This window comes from Coregonus clupeaformis, chromosome 15, assembly GCF_020615455.1.
Source record: "Coregonus clupeaformis isolate EN_2021a chromosome 15, ASM2061545v1, whole genome shotgun sequence".
In the NCBI taxonomy this organism is placed as follows: Eukaryota; Metazoa; Chordata; class Actinopteri; order Salmoniformes; family Salmonidae; genus Coregonus; species Coregonus clupeaformis.
In genome coordinates, this window is record NC_059206.1 from 18,368,932 (window position 1) to 18,391,530 (window position 22,599).

Consider the following 22,599-nt stretch of genomic DNA (forward strand, 5'->3'; position numbering starts at 1 on the left):
ATGCGTTCTTGTATTAGATCAGCACAGCAGTAAGCCTTCAGAGAACCAAGAGGAGAGAAAAGAGAGGGAGAAAGAGAAAGAAAGAGGGAGAAGGAGAAAGAGAGCGTCCTTACGTCATGGCCTGGTAGATGGACTCTACTCCATATCTCATGGCGAACTCGTCCACTATCTCCTGGGACACGTCATCATAGTAGACCTTCCACGCCTCATCTCCTTTCACCTCTGGGATCTTCACCGCTCCACTGTTCTTTACCTCCGTCAGGTGGTGGAACAGGTTCTAAAGGAAGAGAGAAAGATAGGATGAAGAGAATAAAATGAGAGAAGAGGACGAGAGGGAGACAGTTCATGGAATAGGTTCCATAGAGTGGAGAAACCCTTCAAACCAATTGGTGAGTATAGGTGTCTTACCTCATGTAAACAGGTGTATTGGCCGTGGGGCGGTGCTACTTTCTCCTCTCCCTTCATCTCTACGTTGAGCTTCAATCTGATGGCTCCCGACACCATCGACTTATCAGTTCTCTTATCTAGAACACAGAACCAGACTTATCAGTCTTCTTATCTAAAACACAGAACCAGATGCATCAGTCCTCTTATCTAGAAAATGGAACCGATCTTATCTAGAACATAGAACCAGTCCAATTTAGAACATATAACCAGTCTTATAGAGAACATAGAACCAGTCTAATCTAGCACATAGAACCAGTCTAATCTAGAACATAGAACCAGTGTTATCTAGAACATAGAACCAGTCTAATCTATAACATAGAACCAGTCTAATCTAGAACATAGAACCAGTCTTATCTAGAACATGGAAGCAGTCTGATACAGAACATACCCAGGTTGTACCACACATCCATCTCCCCGCTGAGCATGCGGACCTCGATGATGGTCTGACCCAAGAAATCGTCCGACTCTCGTTTGAAGTGTTGCTTCATGCGAGACTTGATGTCATCATCCTCATCCCACACACGCACCTTGATCCGGTCTGTAGCGTTGTGACACTCACTGAACAACAAAGCACCATGGGTAGAAAAACAGCAACAGTAAAATGAGTTAGTTCAGGGCAATATAAAAAAAAGACACAAGCCGCTATTATAATAACAATACAATACTATTATAATAACAATACAATACTATTATAATAACAACACAATACTATTATAATAACAATACAATACTATTATAATAACAACAATACAATACTATTATAATAACAACAATACAATACTATTATAATAACAACAATACAATACTATTATAATAACAACACAATACTATTATAATAACAACACAATACTATTATAATAACAATACAATACTATTATAATAACAATACAATACTATTATAATAACAACAATACAATACTATTATAATAACAACAATACAATACTATTATAATAACAATACAATACTATTATAATAACAATACAATGCTTATCGGAACACTTTGCTATACTCATTCATTGCAGCTGCAGTGCTGGTTGTAGCATGAGTGGGTTTAGGAAGAACGCACATCTTATGGCTTAGAAAAGTGTTGACAGTGCTGAATAACAACTTAAACATGAACTTACTCATAAAAACAGCAGCTCTTCCTGTATTTGTTGAGTCTCTCTCTAGTCATGGTTTTAAAAGTTTTGAATTCTCACAGTATCAACTTTGCTGTGCGTTCTGTGTTCGACTTGTTCTGTCTTGATTGTGTACACCTGTTTCCCATTATGTTGTATTGTCTTCCCTATTTAACCCTCTGTCTTACACTGTATGTTGTGTGTGATTGTATTCGTGATCAGCAGTCGTTAGTGTGCGGGTTATTTCCTCCCTGTGTGGAGATTGTGTATTCACAGTTTACTTTCAAGTAAAGTACATTTTCGGATCAGCTCTGTGTCCTGCATTTGACTTCTGCCACCGCATTTGACTGATGCCTTTGACAGAGTCACACACCAACGACATGGAGTCAGCAGGAGCAGCGGTGCCAGCCGGATCAATGGAAGAACGCGTACAACAACAAGTGGCCATGATCCAGGCTCTCGGCACCGCCATGGAACGTGTGGTGAACTCAATGGAGCGATGGGAGAGAGGAGGTCTTCCTATACCTCCTCCGATTACACCACCACCATCATCGATACCCATCGCTTCACCTCCAGGGTCCAGTGGGATTCGGCTCTCGCTCCCGAGGGCTTATGACGGCACAGCTGCCGGGTGTCAGGGTTTTCTGCTCCAGGTAGAACTCTACCTGGCAACCATCCACCCGGCCCCCTCGGGATACGAGAGCGTGTCCGCCCTCATCTCCTGTCTGTCCGGTAAAGCGCTGGAGTGGGCCAACGCCGAGTGGGGGGGAATAGACGCCGCTACTGTCAGCTATGCGGAGTTCACCCGCCACTTTAGGGCGGTATTCGATCATCCACCAGAGGGAAAAGCGGCGGGTGAGCGTCTATTCCACCTCAGACAGGGGAAGAGGAGCGCGCAGGAATTCGCACTGGACTTTCGGACTCTGGCTGCCAACGCGGGATGGAATGAGAGGGCCCTCATCGACCACTTCCGATGTAGCTTGAGGGAGGACGTGCGTCGGGAATTGGCCTGCAGGGACACCAACCTAAGCCTGGACCAACTGGTGGACATGTCGATTCGACTGGATACCCTGTTGGCTACCCGCGGACGTCCGGATCCGGGGCCGTCCATTCCATCCCCCAGCACTTCCGAGCCTACCCCTATGGAGCTCGGAGGTGCTGCTATGAGGGAGACCAGGAGAGGGGCCGTCCCCTGCACCAACTTTGGCCGCAGAGGACACACTGCTGGTCGGTGCTGGGGAGGGCTTCCTAGGAGTCGAGGCAGTAGGCAGTGCACTGATGAGCCATTCCAGGTGAGTAGGCACCAAACTCACCCAGAGCTCCCTGTTGCGCATATGTGTATGAATGTTGTGTTTCCCGAGTTTTCTCCTCAGTCCCAGCATAAGGCGCTAGTAGATTCAGGCGCAGCTGGGAACTTTATCGATCGTCAGTTTACCCATAAGTTAGGGATTCCTATTGTGCCAGTCGATGTGCCCTTCCCTATCCAAGTCACAGCGCCTCTCAGGATGAAAACGCAGGAGGGGCATGAAGAGAGAATTTGTTTGTATCTGATTGATTCTCCTGCGTTTCCCATGGTGTTGGGGCTTCCCTGGTTAGCTTTTCATGACCCCACTATTTCATGGCAACAGAGGGCTCTCAAGGGATGGTCTGATCAGTGCTTGGGGAGGTGTGTAGGTGTTTCCGTAGGGGCAACGACGGTGGAAAGTCCGAACCAAGTTCCCACCATGCACATTCCACCTGAATATGCCGATTTGGCTCTCGCCTTCTGTAAAAAGAAGGCGACTCAATTACCACCCCATCGACAGGGGGATTGTGCGATAAACCTCCAGATAGGCGCTGCGCTTCCCCGGAGTCACGTGTATCCTCTGTCTCAGGAGGAGACGGCGGCTATGGAGACATATGTCACCGAATCTCTGAGACAGGGATACATATGGCCGTTCACTTCCCCTGCGTCATCGAGTTTCTTTTTTGTGAAGAAGAAGGATGGTGGTTTATGCCCGTGCATTGACTACCGTGGTCTAAATCAGATCACAATAAAATACAGCTATCCACTACCTCTGATTGCTAGTATGACGGAGTCATTGCACGGGGCGCGCTTCTTCACAAAATTGGATCTCAGGAGCGCGTACAACCTGGTGCGTATTCGGAAGGGAGATGAGTGGAAGACAGCATTTAGTACCACCTTGGGGCACTATGAGTACCTCGTCATGCCATACGGTCTGATGAATGCTCCTTCAGTGTTCCAATGGTTTGTGGATGAGATTTTCCGGGAGCTGCATGGACAGGGTGTAGTGGTGTATATCGATGACATTCTAATATACTCCGCTACACGAGCCGAGCATGTGTCCCTGGTTCGTCGGGTGCTTGGTAGACTGTTGGAGCATGACCTGTATGTGAAGGCGGAGAAATGTCTGTTCTTCCAAGAGTCCATCTCCTTCCTGGGACACCGCTTGTCCGCGTCAGGTGTGGAGATGGAGATTGACCGCGTTTCGTCCGTGCGTAATTGGCAGACTCCAACCACGGTGAAGGAAGTGCAATGGTTCTTGGGTTTTGCCAATTACTACCGGAGGTTTATCCGGGGCTTTGGGCAGGTAGTGGCTCCCATTACATCCTTGCTAAAGGGAGGGCCAGTGCGTCTGCAGTGGTCGGCTGAGGCGGACAGGGCTTTTAGGCATCTGAAGGACCTGTTTACTTCGGCTCCGGTGCTGGCTCATCCGGATCCTTCCTTGGCATTCCAAGTTGAGGTGGATGCATCCGAGGCTGGGATCGGTGCTGTACTGTCTCAGCGCTCGGGTACGCCACCAAAACTCTGCCCCTGTGCTTTCTTTTCTAAGAAGCTCAGTCTGGCGGAGCGCAATTATGATGTGGGGGACAGGGAGCTGTTAGCTGTGGTTCAAGCCCTGAAGGTGTGGAGGCATTGGCTTGAGGGGGCTAAACACCCTTTTCTCATTTTGACTGACCATCGTAACCTGGAGTACATCCGAGCGGCGAGGAGGTTGAAGATGGGCTATGTTTTTCACTCGATTTGTGTTTACGCTCACTTACAGACCAGGTTCCCAGAACGCTAAGGCAGACGCCCTGTCCCGACTATATGACACAGAGGAGAGGTCCATTGAGCCCACTCCCATATTCCTGGCATCGTGTCTGGTGGCACCGGTGGTGTGGGAGGTTGATGCGGACATTGAGCGGGCGTTATGTACCGAGCCTACTCCCCTCCAGTGTCCGGAGGGTCGGATGTACGTGCCGCTCGAGGTTCGTGATCGATTGATCTATTGGGCTCACACGTCACCCTCCTCTGGTCATCCTGGGATCGGTCGGACAGTGCACTGTCTTAGTGGGAAGTACTGGTGGCCCACTTTAGCCAAGGACGTGAGGGTTTATGTTTCCTCCTGCTCGGTGTGCGCCCAGTGTAAGGCACCTAGACACCTGCCCAGAGGGAAATTACAACCCCTACCCTTTCCACAACGGTCGTGGTCTCATCTATTGGTGGACTTTGTCACGGACCTTCCCCCCTCACAGGGGAACACTACGATCTTGGTCGTTGTGGATCGGTTTTCGAAGGCCTGCCGTCTCATTCCTATGCCAGGTCTCCCTACAGCCCTACAAACTGCTGACGCCCTGTTTACACACGTCTTCCGGCACTACGGGGTACCTGAGGATATAGTGTCAGATCGGGGTCCCCAGTTCACCTCTAGAGTCTGGAGGGCGTTCATGGAACGTCTGGGGGTCTCGATTAGTCTTACCTCAGGTTTTCACCCCGAGAGTAATGGGCAGGTGGAGAGAGTGAACCAGGATGTGGGTAGGTTTCTGAGGTCCTATTGCCAGGACCAGCAGGGGGAGTGGTCGGGATATATCCCCTGGGCAAACTCACTTCGCCACTCCTCAACTAACCTTACGCCTTTTCAGTGTGTGATAGGTTATCAGCCGGTCCTGGCACCTTGGCATCAGAGCCAGATCGAAACTCCTGCGGTGGACGAGTGGTTTCGGCGCTCGGAAGAGACCTGGAACGCTGCGCATGTACACCTGCAGCGGGCTATCAGGCGACAAAAGGCGAGCACCGATCGCCACCGCAGTGAGGCTCCGGTGTATGCACCGGGAGATCGGGTCTGGCTCTCGACCCGAAACCTGCCCCTTCGCCTGCCCTGCCGGAAGCTGGGTCGGCAGTTTGTGGGGCCATTTAAAGTCCTGAGGAGATTGAACGAGGTTTGTTATAGGTTACAACTTCCTATTAATTACCGTATTAACCCCTCGTTCCATGTGTCTCTCCTCAGGCCGGTAGTAGCTGGTCCACTCCAGGAGTCTGAGGTATGAGAGGTTCCTCCGCCCCCACTGGACATCGAGGGGGCTCCGGCGTACTCAGTCCGTTCCATCTTGGATTCGAGGCGTCAGGTGGGGGGCCTGCAGTATCTTGTGGAGTGGGAGGGGTACGGTCCGGAGGAACGGTGCTAGGTCCCTAGGAGGGACATCCTAGATCTCTCCATGTTGAGGGATTTCCACCAGAGTCATCCGACTCGCCCTGCTCCGCGTCCTCCTGGCCGTCTCCGAGGCCGGGGTCGGCGCACGGCTGGAGCCGCGCGTCAAGGGGTGGGTACTGTCACGGATTCAGCCGAGGCTGCCCCTCCTCCTTGCTCGGGCAGGCTTCGGCGTTCGTCGTCACCGGAGTACTAGCTGCTACCGATCTATGTTTCTGTGTTCGACTTGTTCTGTCTTGATTGTGTACACCTGTTTCCCATTATGTTGTATTGTCTTCCCTATTTAACCCTCTGTCTTACACTGTGTGTTGTGTGTGATTGTATTCATGATCGGCAGTCGTTAGTGTGCGGGTTATTTCCTCCCTGTGTGGAGATTGTGTATTCACAGTTTACTTTCAAGTAAAGTACGTTTTCGGATCAGCTCTGTGTCCTGCGTTTGACTTCGCCCACCGCATTTCACTGACGCCTTTGACAGGTTGGCCAGTGGTAGGCCTATAGGTGCACTTGATTTGCTCTCTGGGCCTGCCGGGTAGGCGGAGTTCTACCTTCAAACACATGAAATAGTTCAAAATGGGAATACTTTGCCTTCCCGGCATTAGGGCTGCTGAATCAAGTGCATCAAACACCAACAGCACAAAAGGAATAAAACATTTTGGAATGTAAGGCTTTATTGTTGGGTTTTTTACAGAAATGTTTGGTTATCGACTAGGAATGCCTTGGAGATCGCGATCGACCGGTTGGTGACCACTGGTTGTCCAATCAAAAATGCATATTTTTATCAATGGGCCAAAAGGATGGCCAAAATTAGGGTGACTAAATCAGATTTAAAAAAGTGGTCAAAAATCTGGAAAATTGCATTACGTCAGCTTGGCTGGATGCTGTGCGACAATTAAGGCAACAAAAAATGACAGGCTAACCGTTGAACTGGTCATCTTTCTTCTCAAATCCGGAGGACATCCCCTGTCATCGCCTGTATATAGTCATGTTATTTTTACTTTTTTATTGTTATTAGTTATTCACTGTGTATTTATTCCTCGTGTCACTATTTCCATTTTTATTTGAATTGTTTTATCTTCAATTCTGCATTGTTGGAAAAGGACCCGTAAGTAAGCATTTCACATTTAGTCTACACCTGTTTTTTACGAAGCATGTAACAAATACAATTTCATTGATTTGACATAAAACAATAGAGGTAAGATAGATATCGATTTTGAGACATGACATGTAATATTTTCATATTATAGTATACGCTTTTCATATTAATGCGAAATTACTGTTATTTTTCAAAGATTTCTCACAACAAAACTTTTTATTTTCAAAGCCTTTTACGTTTAATTCAGTTTGTGTTAATTTGTCTTTTTGCGACCCGTGGAAACAACTTTGCAGACGACCACCTCAACATGTAAAATCCTCAACAGAGCTCGGTGCTTAATATCGGATGTATTAGGTAACGAAATCCAACTTTTTGGATATAATGTTAATGATATGTTAGAGAAAGACCCCACTGAATGATTCAGAACATGAAGAATCATATTTGTCTTGGTAAAATGTATTTTATAGCATAAGGAAGTGAAATGTCATCACCAAAGCGCGTTTTCAACCACTGGACAGAGTTAGTTTACCAGCAGCCCTTGAAGGTGAAAAGCTGTGTGGCCATCCTCCCTCCTCCCTCCTCCCCTCCTCCCCTCCTCCCTCCTCCCCTCCTCCCCTCCTCCCTCCTCCCCTCCTCCCTCCTCCCCCTCCTCCCCTCCTCCCTCCTCCCATCCTCCCCTCCTCCCATCCTCCCTCCTCCCCTCCTCCCTCCTCCCCTCCTCCCCTCCTCCCCTCCTCCCTCCTCCCATCCTCCCTCCTCCCCTCCTCCCCTCCTCCCTCCTCCCATCCTCCCCTCCTCCCCTCCTCCCCTCCTCCCATCCTCCCTCCTCCCATCCTCTTCTCCTCCCATCCTCCTCTCCTCCCACCCTCTCTAGAGCCGCTCAGCTGTTTTATCTACTGACAGCAGCTCTGACCTAACTTGATATGACCTCACACTATCCTGGAGCACAAACAGACCTGGAGACTCAGTGTAGTCACGTCACAGTCATATATTATGGCTAGGGTTGGCATAGTGTGGGTGGCTGTTAGGTTAGGGTTGCCATTGGGGCTTCAGAGTTGTCCTCTCCTCTAGATGTATGTGGAAAATGAAAGACCTGGAAGGAGGAGAGGACAGGGGGATGGAGAGGAGAGGAGAGAGAGGAGAGCAGGGGAGAGGAGAGGAGGAGAAGAGGAAAGTAAAGTAGAGAAGAGGAGAACATGGGAGAGGAGCAGAGAGGAGAGGGGGGGGAAGAGGAAAGTAAAGTAGAGAAGAGGAGAACGGAGGAGAGTAAAGGACCAGAGAGGAGAGGAGGATACAGGAGAGGAGAGGAGACGGGGGAGGAGAGGAGAGGGGGAGGAGAGGAGAGGGGGTAGGGGGGTTGGAGAGGAGAGCGGGGAGGGGCAGGAGCGGAGAGGGGGGAGGGGGCAGGAGAGGAGAGGGGGGAGGGGGCAGGAGAGGAGAGGGGAGAAGAGGATGATGGAGAAGAGGAGGATAAAGGAGAGGAGAGAAGAGGAGAGCAGATGAGAGAAGAGGATGATGGAGAAGAGGAGGATAAAGGAGAGGAGAGAAGAGAAGAGGAGAGCAGATGAGAGGAGAGGAGAAGGAGATAAGGATAAAGGAGAGGAGAGGGGGATGTCATTCTGCCTCACCAGATCTCTTCAGGAAACCCTGCTGTCCATAGTGTTCCCCCACCCAGGGGTGTGTGTTTGTTTGTTATGTGTGTGTATGCGTGTGCGTGTGTGTTAGTGGCACCCACAGATGGATGTCCCTGTCAGGAAAAGAGCTAAGAGCCCAAGACCCTGTCACATGGCATGGAGATAACATCTTTTCCCTCTCTGTCTCTGTCTCTCCCTCTCTGTCTCTCTGTTTCTCCCCCTCTGTCTCTCCCTCTCTCCCTCTCTGTCTCTTTGTCTCTCTGTCTCTCCCTCTCTGTCCCTCCCTCTCTCCCTCTCTGTCTCTGCCTCTCTGTCTCTCTGTCACTCTGTCTCTCCCTCTCTGTCTCTCCCTCGCTGTCTCTCCCTCGCTGTCTCTCCCTCTCTGTCTCACCCTCGCTGTCTCTCCCTCTCTGTCTCTCCCTCTCTGTCTCGCTGTCGCTCTGTCTCTCCCGCTCTCCCTCTCTCCCTCTCTGTCTCTCCCTCTCTCCCTCTCCCTCTCTCCCTCTCCGTCTCTCCCTCTCTGTCTCTCCGTCTCTGTCTCCCCGTCTCTGTCTCTGTCTCTCCGTCTGTCTCTCTGTCTCTCTCCCTCTCTGTCTCTCCCTCTCTGTCTCTCCCTCTCTGTCTCTCTTGCTCTCTCTTGCGCTCTCTCTCTTGCTCTCTCTCTCGCTCTCTCTCTCTCTCTCTTGCGCTCTCTCTCTCTTGCACTCTCTATCTTGCTTGCTCTCTCTCTCTCCCTCTCTCTCCTCCTCCCTCCCTCCCTCTCTTTTTTGCACAGGAGGCAAGAATGAGCAGTGTAACTCTATCCGCATTTCATTCTGTGGTTTTTCATAGATACCACACACAAACAGACACACACACAGAGAGAGTGAAGGGAGTGAGAGTGTTGAGTGGGGAGAGTAAGATTAAGGAGCGTAAGAGTTAATGGAGTGAGCAGATTGAGGAGAGTGGGGAGAGTGGGGAGAGTGAGGAGAGTGAGGGGAGTGGGGAGAGTGAGGGTGAAGGGAGTGGGGAGAGTGAGAGTAGGAGTGAAGGGAGTGGGGAGAGTGAGAGTGATGGGGACAGTGGGGAGAGTGAGGAGAGTGAGAGTAAAGGGAGTGGGGAGAGTGGGGAGAGTGAGGAGAGTGGGGAGAATGAGGAGAGTGGGGAGAGTGAGGAGAGTGGGAAGAGTGGGAAGAGTGGGGAGAGTGGGAGTAGAGGGAGTGGGGAGAGTGAGGAGAGTGGGGAGAGTGAGAGTGAAGGGAGTGGGGAGAGTGAGATAAGTGAGAGTGAAGGGAGTGGGGAGAGTGGAGAGTGAGGAGCGTGGGGAGAGTGAGAGTGAAGGGAGTGAGAGTGAAGGGAGTGAGAGTGAAGGGAGTGAGAGTAAAGGAAGTGAGAGTAAGGAGTGTGAGAGTGAAGAGAGCGAGGAGAGTGAGAGTAGCTGCAATCAGGCTGTCTCTCTAACGAACACAAATGCACACCCACACACACACTCACACACACGCACACAGACACACAGACACACAGTCACACAGACACACAGACACACACACAAATTGCCTCCATCAGCAGATAGAGAGCATGGTGGAAGGCAGCTCCAACAAAGCCTCTCCGTCTCCTAGATACAGGTATTCTAATCGCCAGCGCTATGGTTTCTATGGAAATGGGGTGCTTGATTTATCTTTATCTATGTTTGTCTCTATTTAAAGCTTGAGTCCATACTTGGTGAAACTACCACACCGTTTGCAATATTACAACAAAATAAGAAGTTACTTCAAACTTTTTTCTCTGACATTAGTCCACATCATTGCACGCGCCATAGAAAAACAGAGTATGAACTGCATAAAAATGTGTTCAGGATGCTGGCTGCTCCTCTTCTCTATTATCATCCAAACAAAAACAATAACAACTGTGGCTGTGGTGAACAATGGCGCTATTTCACCTTATGCGTGATGCATTTATACAACAACAGGATGTACTGGCTTTAGAACAGACTCCTTAAGCCTCATGACGTTGATGTGAGATGTGTGATTCATTGTGCTATACTGCTGTTTTACAGAATGCCATATTCCAGTGTTCTAGGTTGTGTTAGGTGTTAGATAATACCATTAGTTCTCGGTTCTCTGTGCACTTTACATCAACATGAACAACATTCCAATCAACATGACAGTCTGTCACCACTCAGTCAGTTAATGGCATGTTCAGAGTTCAGAGTTCAGACTCACAGAGAGCAAGATTTCAACCATAATACCTTCTCTAATGCCACCATGGGTCAATGTCTACACAGCACAACAGCACAACACATCATCAAAAGTTACCTCTCCATTTTAGAAGTTGTTGTTTATTTAAAAAGGGACTGAGCTAACATGGGTTAGCTTTACAATACTTTCAGTAAACACAAACAAAACTGTAAACACAAAGCTGGTGTGAAATGAGTTTCCATATAGATGAAAATCATGGCAATAACACATTTTTCATTTAAATGCATTTTTATTATTTCCCCTCTCCGCTCCCCTTATTTGTTGGTGTTGTAGGTTCTAGATGTCTGTGATAACAATGTCTGCTGGAGTAAAGTTTGTGTATTACAGCTTAAGAAGGTAGCCTTGTCTGAGCCAGAATGGCCCATAGGGTAGGAGCTTATCTCTTGTTTCTGTAGCCTGAGGCAGCTTGATGTACACCACCTGGACTTATAGTCATGCGTGCATATATTTTATGTATGGGAATCATACCCACGACCCCTGGGGTTGCAAGTGCAATGCGCTACCGAATAAGCCACACAGGACAACGTCTATAATACAGTCTGTAGTACACTGGCTTAGGTTGTAGTAATGTTGTAGTAGTGAAATACTGTATGTTCATGATACTCACAAGAAGAACTTCTCATCCCAGACAGGGTTGAGGTTCCCAAAGATGGTCTTGGTCCGCCGTTTGGTCTTCCCTACCTGGACAGTCACGTAGGGGTCACTGGAACCTGTCTTATCCTTGGCCTGCAGACCTTGGGCACACATCACTGGAGAGGAGAGAGGGGGAGTCAGGGAGAGACAGGGGGAGGAGAGGGAGGCAGGGGAAGACAGAGGAAGACAGGGGAAGACAGGGAAAGACATGGGAAGACAGAGGAAGACATGGGAAGACAGGGGAAGACAGGGGGATGCAGGGGAAGACAGGGGAAGGCAGGGGGAGACAGAGGAAGACATGGGAAGGCACGGGAAGAAAGGGGGAGGCAGGGGAAGGCAAGGGGAGACAGGGGAGACAGTGGAAGACAGGGGGAGGCAGGGGAAGACAGGGGAAGACAGAGGAAGGCAGGGGAAGACAGGGGAAGACAAGGGAAGGCACGGGAAGACAGGGGAAGGCAAGGGGAGACAGGGGAGACAGTGGAAGACAGGGGGAGGCAGGGGAAGACAGGGGAAGACAGAGGAAGGCAGGGGAAGACGGGGAGGTAGGGGAACACAAGGGGAGACAGGGGGAGGCAGGAGGAGACAGGAGGAGACAGGGGGAAGACAGGGGGAGGCACGGGGAGACAGGAGAGACACAGAAATAACAACAGTAAGACTTAAGAGGCTTTTGTTCCAGCCCAGCACTAATATACAGTATAATATACATATTAAAACGTATGTAACACTTATAGCCTGCAGGTGTAATGCTGTATTACCTGCTATAAACTAGTATGAGCCTTATGTCTTATGTATAGGTGCCATAACCATGTAAACGTGTCTCCAGTATAGCCAATCTGTCTGTTGGTGAAGCAGTGAATATCTGCTTCGCCAACAGACAGATACCCAAGAGAGACCAGTCCACCACCATCGTACACGCCCATGCACGAACACACACACATTACATTTAAATGTTTTTACAATTATTTTTGTCATTTATCAGACGTTCTTATCCAGAGTGACTTATGTTCATCTTAAGATAGCTTGTTATGACAACCACATATCAGAGTCTTAGTAAATACATTTTTCCTCAATAAAGAAGTTATCAGCAAAGTCAGTGTTAGTATGAAAAAATAAGTGCACTTTAGTTTTTTTTATGTCTTATTTAAGATACAGCACTTAAAGATGCACTCTTAAAGATTTGTATAATTTCAGCCAGCAGTTTTGAAAGTGGTGCTCACGAGCCAAAACAGGTCCCCGTTTTTTGTGTACTATGCCATCCATTTCGTGTGATATGTTAAAGGTGCCATATGCAGAAATCGCTCCGCCATTTCCTGGTTACTAAAATTCTAATAGTTTACCTAAGTTTATGTGACAAAACAAGCAATTGTTACAAAACAAGCAAATATGGAATATACAGCTTAGTAGTGAATTCTCATGAATAAAAATAAATAAATAAACATTAGGAACACCTGAGCTGTGTTCGAATACTCATACTAACTGCACTAACCGTAGTATTTGTGATGTGAATTGAGTAAATAGTATGCCTATTGGTCATAGTATGGATATATTTAGTAAGCCAAAAGTTCCCAGATGTCATACTAAATTCGCCAAAATACTAAGTATACAAGCAGTGGACACTCTTTCCGTAATTTTAGGGCACGGAAAATGCAATTCTTCCGAAAATGGGCGTGGCTCCACAACGTTTTCAGATTAGAAGAAAATGGCGGAAAATGTGCAGGGTAAGTCTGACGAGAGCGGATACAAATTCATTGCTTTAACTAATTATGAAGAAAATGTTGAGCAATGTAATAAAGTAGTGACTTTTCAGATAAGTTACATTGGCTGACAATTTGTTAGCTACACTATCCTTACGAACCGCATAGCATTACAGCAGTATGTACCGGTATGTTAGCTAGTTACCTAACGTTAGTTGGTTACTAATACATCGAACTTTCCAGGCAGTATATTATCTATCTGCTATCTAACTAACTACCCAACGTTTATTGACTTGATTATTCACATCATTCTTAGCTAAGTGGTATAGTCGTTGTGCGTTTCAATGGACATTGTTAATTCTGGCTATCTACTCCGATTTCAGAGCATGCTCGTCTGAAAGTGCCAGAGCGCAGAATAACTGATGAATTTACGAACGCTTAACACCCGTTGAATATATGGCCGGTGTCAGTAAACGTTGGCAAAAAAAAGCGTTATTAAATTGTTGCCAGCTACAGTCACCAACGCTCTGGATAACCAGCTCTACTATGGCGAGTTAAACGGTCTGAGTGAGGTGTTCTCTCATTTGTGTCTGGAAGTAGCTAGCCAACGTTAGCCAGTTAGCTTGGGTGCTTGCCAGCCGTTGAACGCTCGGATCAACCCTACACTTCCGCCAGAGCGTCCAGTCTGCGCTCTGAACGCTCTGGATTTCCAGATCTGGCTTTGGCACTCCAGATTGAATTTACGAACACACCCGAAAACGTAAAATGTATAGCTAGTCATTTGTTATGCTAACAAGCTAGCAACAGGTTGCATAGCAACAGCATCAACTTCCGGTAGACAGGCGAAGCGCTAGGACGCTCAACTGAAACGATACCGTTCGTTTACAGTATACTAAAATGAACTAATAGGATGCAGTGTATATACTCATTAAGTATGTAGTATACAGTATGTTAGTATGGGTATTTGAACACAGCTCTGCTCTTTCCAAGACATAGACTGAAAAGGTGAATCAAGTTGAAAGCTATGATCCCTTATTGATGTCACTTGTTAAATCCTCTTCAATCAGTGTAGATGAAGGGGAGGAGACAGGTTAAAGAAGGATTTTTAAGCCTTGAGCTAATTGGATTGTGCATGTGTGCCATTCAGAGGGTGAATGGGCAAGAAAAAATATTTGTGCCTTTGAACGGGGTATGGTAGTAGTTGCCAGGCGCACTGGTTTGAGTGTGTCAAGAACTGCAATGCTACTGGGTTTTTCACACTCAACCGTTTCCTGTGTGTATCAAGAATGGTTCACCACCCAAAGGACATCCAACCAACTTGACACAACTGTGGGAAGCTTTGGGGTCAACATGGGCCAGCATCCCTGTGAAACGCTTTCGACACCTTGTAGAGTCCATGCCCCTATGAATTGAGGCTGTTCTGAAGGCAAAAGGGTGTGCAACTCAACATTAGGAAGGTGTTCCTAATGTTTTGTACACTCAGTGTATAGTGTAGAGAATCATTGCACAATCTAAATCTCTGTGAAATATATTTTCAATAACCCCAAATATTGTATTTTCAGCTGTTTGATGCTGGTGTACAAAACCAATAGTAAAAGACGCAAAAACTAAACTTAAAACAGGAAGCATAGAAATAGCGCACATGGAACAGATCTACTGCGTCTTAGATTTGCTGTCAATAAGAATGACAGATCTATAACTCACATTTCTATGTGAATTTGGTCAGGTCGCCCAAAAAGTTACACATTACAGCTTTAAGACTTTTGCAATTCGTATGATATGTTGCAAATCCAATTTGTACAATATGTTACAAATTTGTTGTGCTGAAGATTCCGGAGTGCATCTTTAACTTGAATTGCCCTAGCCAGACTATAGCAACAACAACAACTTGTTGAAAGACAAAATATTAGGTTAGCTACTCTTGCAGATACTATTTGTCTTCCCAGGCTATAGATGAGACACACACACACCCCTACACCAACACAGACACACAACCTATACCCCCTTAACCGCTCCCCCCACACACCCTTAACCGTCCATCTCAGAGAGGAAGTAGTATTTCCCAGGCCCATAAAAGGTAAAAGGACACTGTGCATTAAATATGTATGAGTGATACTCTGTATTATTCATGGTATATAACTCCCCCAGCCAGCCCCTCTCCCCTCACTGACAGAGACTGGTGGGCCGGGCTCTCAAAGACACCACAAATGAGAAGCTACAGCCTTGTGTTGCCCACAGCAGCTAGGAAATACAATAAAATGAGAGAGGGGGGGAGAGGGGATGAGAGGGGGAGAGCGAGGGAATACAGGGGATAGACAGAGATAGGGAAGAGATGGCAGAGACAGAGTGAAAAGGGAGAAAGGGGAGAGAGAGAGAGAGAGAGGAAGAGCAGAGAGAGAGAGTGATGTGGAAAGGGAAAGGGAGGGGTAGAGAGAGGTGGAACATTTAGTAAGAGGCAGAGAACGGCTGATGTCTATGTTAGGCTTTGTATAATGTAGTATAATGTACCGCAACTACAAAGCTGAGTGATGGAGAGAAAATGAGAGAGAGAGGGGGAGAGATAGAAAAAAAGTGTAAGAGATGGATAGAGAGAGAGAAAGAGAGAGGGAGAGAGAATTTGAGGGGAGAGAGGGAGCGTGGGGAGGGGAGAGAGGGAACGGGAGAAGGTGAGAGAGAGAGGGGTAATGATGGAAAAAAGGAGTGATGGAGAGAGGGAGTTTATTAAGTATACCGAATTTCTCCTTCCTATAGCAGTCTAAACAAATCCACTGATCCAGGACTGGGATGTAGCAGTTAGTAATAATATAATATGCCTTTTAGCAGATGCTTTTATCCAAAGCGACTTACAGTCATGCGTGCATACATTTTTGTGTATGGGTGGTCCCGGGGATCGAACCCACTAACCTGGCGTTACAAGCGCTGTGCTCTACCAGCTGAGCTACAGAGGACCACCAGTTAGCTGATGCAGAACATTCACATCTCACAGCTGCCTAGCTATCTACCGCCAAAGTTCTACACAATCAATGTGTGTCTGTGTTTATCAAATGAATAATACATAGATAAAGAGTCAATAAGTCGGTTCTAAAATGGGACGTTCGATAAGGCCAGAGAGATACATGGGAGCGGGAGGCAGTTTTTCTCTCCGTCTCTGTCTCTTGGGGATTGATTGACACACAAGGAACGGCAGGAATGCTATATGGGCAATAATACAGCTCAGCTCAGCCCAATCTGGTCTAATTTAGCCCAGAGGATCTGTATGCTCTGTTCTCACCCCCGTCAGATAATACACACACACACACACACACACACACACACACACACACCACCAATCAGGCGGAGCATAGGATCAGCCACAGTTGTGCAGTGCCCTTCCAGCTATGTGCCTTGCTCAAGAGGATCTGAAACCATTTATTATAGTCCAGCAAACCTTCCCAGCACTAGGCCTCAGTGATTGTGATTGTGCTAAGATGTGATGTTGACCTTGGCGGACCACTTGGAGGTTCCCTCCAGTATAGCCTGCTTGGCTAGGGGCTAGGGCTCAGTTCTTAGTGTTGGTACTACTAACCTGTGATGTTGATCTTGGCAGACCACTTGGAGGTTCCCTCCAGCACTGCTTGCTTGGCGGTCTTCAGGTGTCCAGTAAAGTCCTCTTTAGAGATCCCAAACATCTCCTGGATGACCTCAAACACCTCAGGCCGGTTCTTCTCCCTGATCTTCATCCTCTCCTTCATGGCCATGATGATGTTCAGGGTCTTGTCCTCAGCGCCGTGCTTAGAACTCTTCTCCACCGCCCCTAGAACACCACACACAAACAGGTAAACAGACACACACACCATTACACATTAGGATACAGCATCGTGCTTACAACTCTTGTCCACCGCCCTTAGATTTCCTCAGGCCCATCTATCAAACACACAGATAACTTTCTCCCCTGCTCTTTCTGGACTCTGTCTTTCTCTCTCTACCTTTCTATTTTGGGTATCTTGTCCCTAGAACACAATGGGAAGCAGTTGTTGTAGGAGGAGAATGTTACAAATATTGGCTGTGCTTAGAACACACTTAGAAGCATCCTTTGTCCCCACACTTACTCTGTGTGTTTGTGTGTGTGAGTAGGGGGTGGGGGTTATAAAGCCTTTGGCCATGGCCTCTCTCTCAAACACACAGTTCTGCTTTCTGCTCATGCTTTTTTTGGACCCCCCCTCTCCCCTCTCTCCCCTCCCTCTCTCTCTTTTTCTCTCCTCCTCTAATCGAGTTATCTCGCCTGTCATCTTTGGCGAGGTCATGAAATGCGATTGAGATCAAATTAAACATGAATCATCATTTGAATAAAACACTATGTATGCGTACCAAATTACACTATTTTCCCTATATAGTGCACTACTAAAAGTAGTGCACTATATAGGGAATAGGGTGCCATTTGGGAAGCAATCAGAGTGTTCTATCATTCAGAGTGTAGCTAATCCAGTTACAGAGAGTGACGACGGTCCTGGGGCTAACGTGTCACACGTCTACTGTCATCCAATCAAAACACACTAGGATAAACCTCTAGATACTACCCAAAACATGACCTGCTACTGTAGAATGGAAGGAACCAGTTTAAATAAACATTACCCTAACAAGATGGAGAGGATGTGTGTGTGTTTAAGTCCAAACACAAACACGTTTCAGAGCTAGCTACACTTCAAAGCAGGCTGGGAGGCAGAGAATAATGTCATACTGAGAGCCAGAGGAGACACCCTCCCTGTAAGGCTGGAGACAACAGCTGGATACAACATACACACACACACACATGCACACACATGCATGCACACACACATGGCATCTGGTGTATGCTATATGGAGTAAAATGTCCAATGGTGCTGCAGTAAACAAACAAGCTGTAAAAGCAGGGATCTGCGATTCAGCACCACTGAAGTGGACAGCAACATAATCTGGATTCTGAAGTTCAGCCCCACAGGACAGTGGACAGTGCTCACATAGCTCCCATTGTAAATATTATGGGAAGAAATTGCAACTAAAGGAAGATAGAACTCTCCCATTGTTGCTTTGAATCCGTAACCCATATGAATGCATATTCTGTGTGAATGTGTATGTGTGTGTGTGTGTGTGTGTGTGTGTGTGTGTGTGTGTGTGTGTGTGTGTGTGTGTGTGTGTGTGTGTGTGTGTGTGTGTGAGCCTGTGTATGTGTGAGCCTGTGTGTGTGTGTGAGCCTGTGTGTGTGTGCGTGCGAGCCTGTGTGTGTGTGCGTGCGAGTGGGAGTTCAAGCCTGTGTGTGTGTGTGTGTGTGTGTGTGAGTAAGTGTGAGTACGAGCCTATGTGTGTGTGTGCAAGTGGGAGTTCGAGCCTGTGTGTGTGGGTGTGAGCCTGTGTATGTATGTATGTGTGTGTGTGTGCGTGTGTGCTTGCGAGTGGGAGTGCAAACCTGTGTTTGTGGGTGTGAGCCTGTGTGTGTGGGAGTGCGACCCTGTGTGTGTGTGTGTGTGTGTGTGTGTGTGTGTGTGTGTGTATTTCCTTACTCTGTAGACAGTCGGCGTTGAGTAGATCCTGACACTTCTCGTGGCATTTGACACCACACTCGGAGCAGCGCATGCCCTGCCTGGCGATGCCCCACAGCAGGCCCTCACACTCATGGCAGTAGGTCGGGGCGGTGGCCGTCCACACCTCAAAGTTATGAGGCGTCGTAGACGAGATGGGATAGATCAACGCCTGTAACGTCTTCCTAAACACGTGCAGTTTCTGGAGAGGAGGAGAGAGGGGGGAGAGGAGAGGAGAGGAGAAGAGGGCGGAGGAGCGAGAAAGAGGGGGGAGAGAGAGACAGAAGGAGAAATATAGAGAAGAAAGGAGAGGGAAGGAAGAAAGTGGGTGGGAGTGAGAGGTCAGAGGTCAGATTATAAAACACGAGTGTTGCTGTAGGGGACCAGAGCTCTGCTCCGCACGTACACACACACACACACACAGACACACACACACACACACACACACACACACACACACACACACCCCAGCGGTAAAGGGAGAAGGTCTAAGGACAGAGGTCATTTTAAAGGCCAAGCGTCCCCAGGGTCAGTCCAGTCTCATTAAAACCTAAATGAGCTATAGCACTGTGTTGCTTTAAACCCCATCGCTATAGGCTACTTTCTAATAAGATAATATGGCTGCGTCCACAACACTAAATTCCCCTTATAGTGTACATTATGCTGACCACACACAGCTTTAGGCTGCTTTTTAATGCTATCCTATGCTCCATATAGTGCACTACAAGTAGTGTGTATTATGCTGACCATACACTGCTATAGGCTACTTTCTAATAAGGCTACTTCCCAAAAAGATTTCATGGTTTGACAAATTTTACTTCAGATTCTGAAGTTTATCCAAATTTCTCCAAACGTCAAATTTTGAAGTTGCACGAAACATCACATTTCTAGGTGTTTTGGACACCTACTGATGTTCCTAATTGACTTGCCTAGTTAAATAACGGTTAAATAAATAAGAAAAATAAAAGCAGCACCCCGGGTTGCACAACTGCTGTCACCGGTGCCTCGCTGCTGGTTAAGTTTAGCTATTAATTCCTAATGGTTAAGTTAAGGGTTATGGTTCGGGATAAGGTTAAAACAAAAACAACAAAAACTACTGCCTATCACTGGGATTGAACACGCGACCGTCGGTGCCGGAGCTCACGGCCTATCTGCCACCCTCGTCCACAATGCTCTTGCAAAACCCAAGCTACTTGATGGGAATAGTGCTCACCGTTGCCCCTAGTGGCCGGTTTTGAAGGCATCTGCCCACGTGCTGGGTACATGGACAGACGTCAGATTTCTAAGTGGCTCTTGAGCAACCAGGCTGACCTTTCAGTCCATAATGATACCCTAATCTCTATATTGTGCACTCCAAGTAATGTGCATTATGCTGAACCTCTACACTACAGCCAAAGGCAACTTTCTTATAGGGCTATGTGTCAATATTAACCATATTCTCCGTTTAGTGTACATTATATAGGGGCAAGGGTGTCATTACATTATTAGCATTTAAAGAGCATCCTTTAGCTAAGTGGCTCTGATACCAGTGTGTTTTATTAATGCACAACTCAACCATGTTCTACCAGAAATCAAAGAGTAAAGGAACAATGTATCAGCTAACACCAGGAACACACGGTTGTACATATCAACCAAGCTTTGCATGCCATGTCATGCAATAGCCTCAGCCTTAGTACTACAGCCACATAAAACCCCTGTTTTGAATGAATGCGAATTGATTTGGGTTTGTTTATTGATTGGCTATATTAAATGTACACTAACGTTCAAAAGTTTGGGGTCACTTAGAAATGTCCTTGTTTTCAAAAGAAAAGCAATTTTCTTGTCCATTAAAATAACATCAAATTGAAATAGTCTAGACATTGTTAATGTTGTAAATGGCTATTGTAGCTGGAAACGGCTTATTTTTAATGGAATATCTACATAGGTGTACAGAGGCTCATTATCAGCAACCATCAGTCCTGTGTTCCAATGGCACGTTGTGTTTACTAATCCAAGTTTATCATTTTAAAAGGCTAATTGATCATTAGAAAACCTTTTTGCAATTATGTTAGCACAGCTGAAAACTGTTGTGCTGATTAAAGATCTCTTACAACGCTGTGTACTACTCCCTTCACAGAACAGCGCATTCCTGAGTATTTCACTGCTGATAGATGGAGAGGTCAAACATATGAATGCCCCAAGTCCACCATGTGGTCCATAGACTATCAATCAGGCTCACTCACTCACACACACGGACGCATGCACGAGCGCACACACACAGACACACACAGACACCCACACACAGACACACACAGACACCCACCCACAGACACACACGGCCACCTCTAGCCTTTCGGGGGCTCTAAGCGAGATTTGGTTTGCCGCCCCCACCTCACAGGCAAGACTGCATTTCTTTAAAAAATAAATGCACACACACACACCCACTCGTGCATACTGTGGTTCAGAGACTATCAATCAGACTCCCATTGGACTCACTGGCTCAACTCGCACCCTAATACACTTTCTCTTTCTTTGTTCAGTCTGAGTGCTTTATAGTGAAGGGCCTATCCAGACAGAATACTTTACTGTGTAGGGTAGAAAGAGAGGGAGAGAGAGAGAGGGGCGGGGGACCTATCCAACCAAGAACCCAGAGACAAGAAAACCTAAGCCTACGCCTTCACTATGGTGAAATACTAAAACAGTACAGAAATACGCTAAGAAAAAAGAAGGAACAGCACATCTGAAATCAGCACAATGTAATTGAAGAATCCATAGAATCTAACCACTTCTGGGACAATTGGAACACACCAAACAAACAACAACATGAACAGCTATCAATTCAAAATTGAGATGTATGGATAAACCACTTCTCCAATCTTTTTGGCCCTATAACAAAGAACAAACAGCAAAAACATACTGTATACATGATCAATTACAAATCTTAGAATCAGCTATTAAAGACTACCAGAACCCACTGGATTCTCCAAGTACATTGAATGAACTACAGGACAAAATTCAAACCATCCAACCCAAAAGGCCTGTGGTGCTGATGCCATCCTAAATGAAATGATAAAATATACAGACCACAAAATCCAATTGGCTATACTTAAACTCTTTGACATCATTCTCAGCTCTGGTACAGTGGGGGAAAAAAGTATTTAGTCAGCCACCAATTGTGCAAGTTCTCCCACTTAAAAAAATGAGAGAGGCCTGTAATTTTCTTCATAGGTACACGTCAACTATGACAGACAAAATGAGGAAAAAAAATCCAGAAAATCACATTGTAGGATTTTTTATGAATTTATTTGCAAATTATGGTGGAAAATAAGTATTTGGTCAATATCAAAAAGTTTCTCAATACTTTGTTATATACCCTTTGTTGGCAATGACACAGGTCAAACGTTTTCTGTAAGTCTTCACAAGGTTTTCACACACTGTTGCTGGTATTTTGGCCCATTCCTCCATGCTGATCTCCTCTAGAGCAGTGATGTTTTGGGGCTGTCGCTGGGCAACACGGACTTTCAACTCCCTCCAAAGATTTTCTATGGGGTTGAGATCTGGAGACTGGCTAGGCCACTCCAGGACCTTGAAATGCTTCTTACGAAGCCACTCCTTCGTTGCCCGGGCGGTGTGTTTGGGATCATTGTCATGCTGAAAGACCCAGCCACGTTTCATCTTCAATAACCTTGCTGATGGAAGGAGGTTTTCACTCAAAATCTCATGATACATGGCCCCATTCATTCTTTCCTTTACACGG

At 46.8% G+C, this 22,599-nt stretch overlaps 1 protein-coding gene across 1 annotated transcript in view; it reads right to left on the reverse strand.

Annotated features, from left to right (window-relative positions):
• Positions 1-22,599, reverse strand: part of LOC121580047 (protein unc-13 homolog C) — a gene marked incomplete at its 3' end in the record, with an annotated part of 110,557 nt that overhangs the window by 39,715 nt on the left and 48,243 nt on the right. The window contains 6 exon segments of the mRNA XM_045225024.1: positions 114-277; positions 409-524; positions 836-1,005; positions 11,610-11,751; positions 16,895-17,122; positions 18,846-19,065. Coding sequence (XP_045080959.1) covers positions 114-277; positions 409-524; positions 836-1,005; positions 11,610-11,751; positions 16,895-17,122; positions 18,846-19,065 — 1,040 coding nt within the window.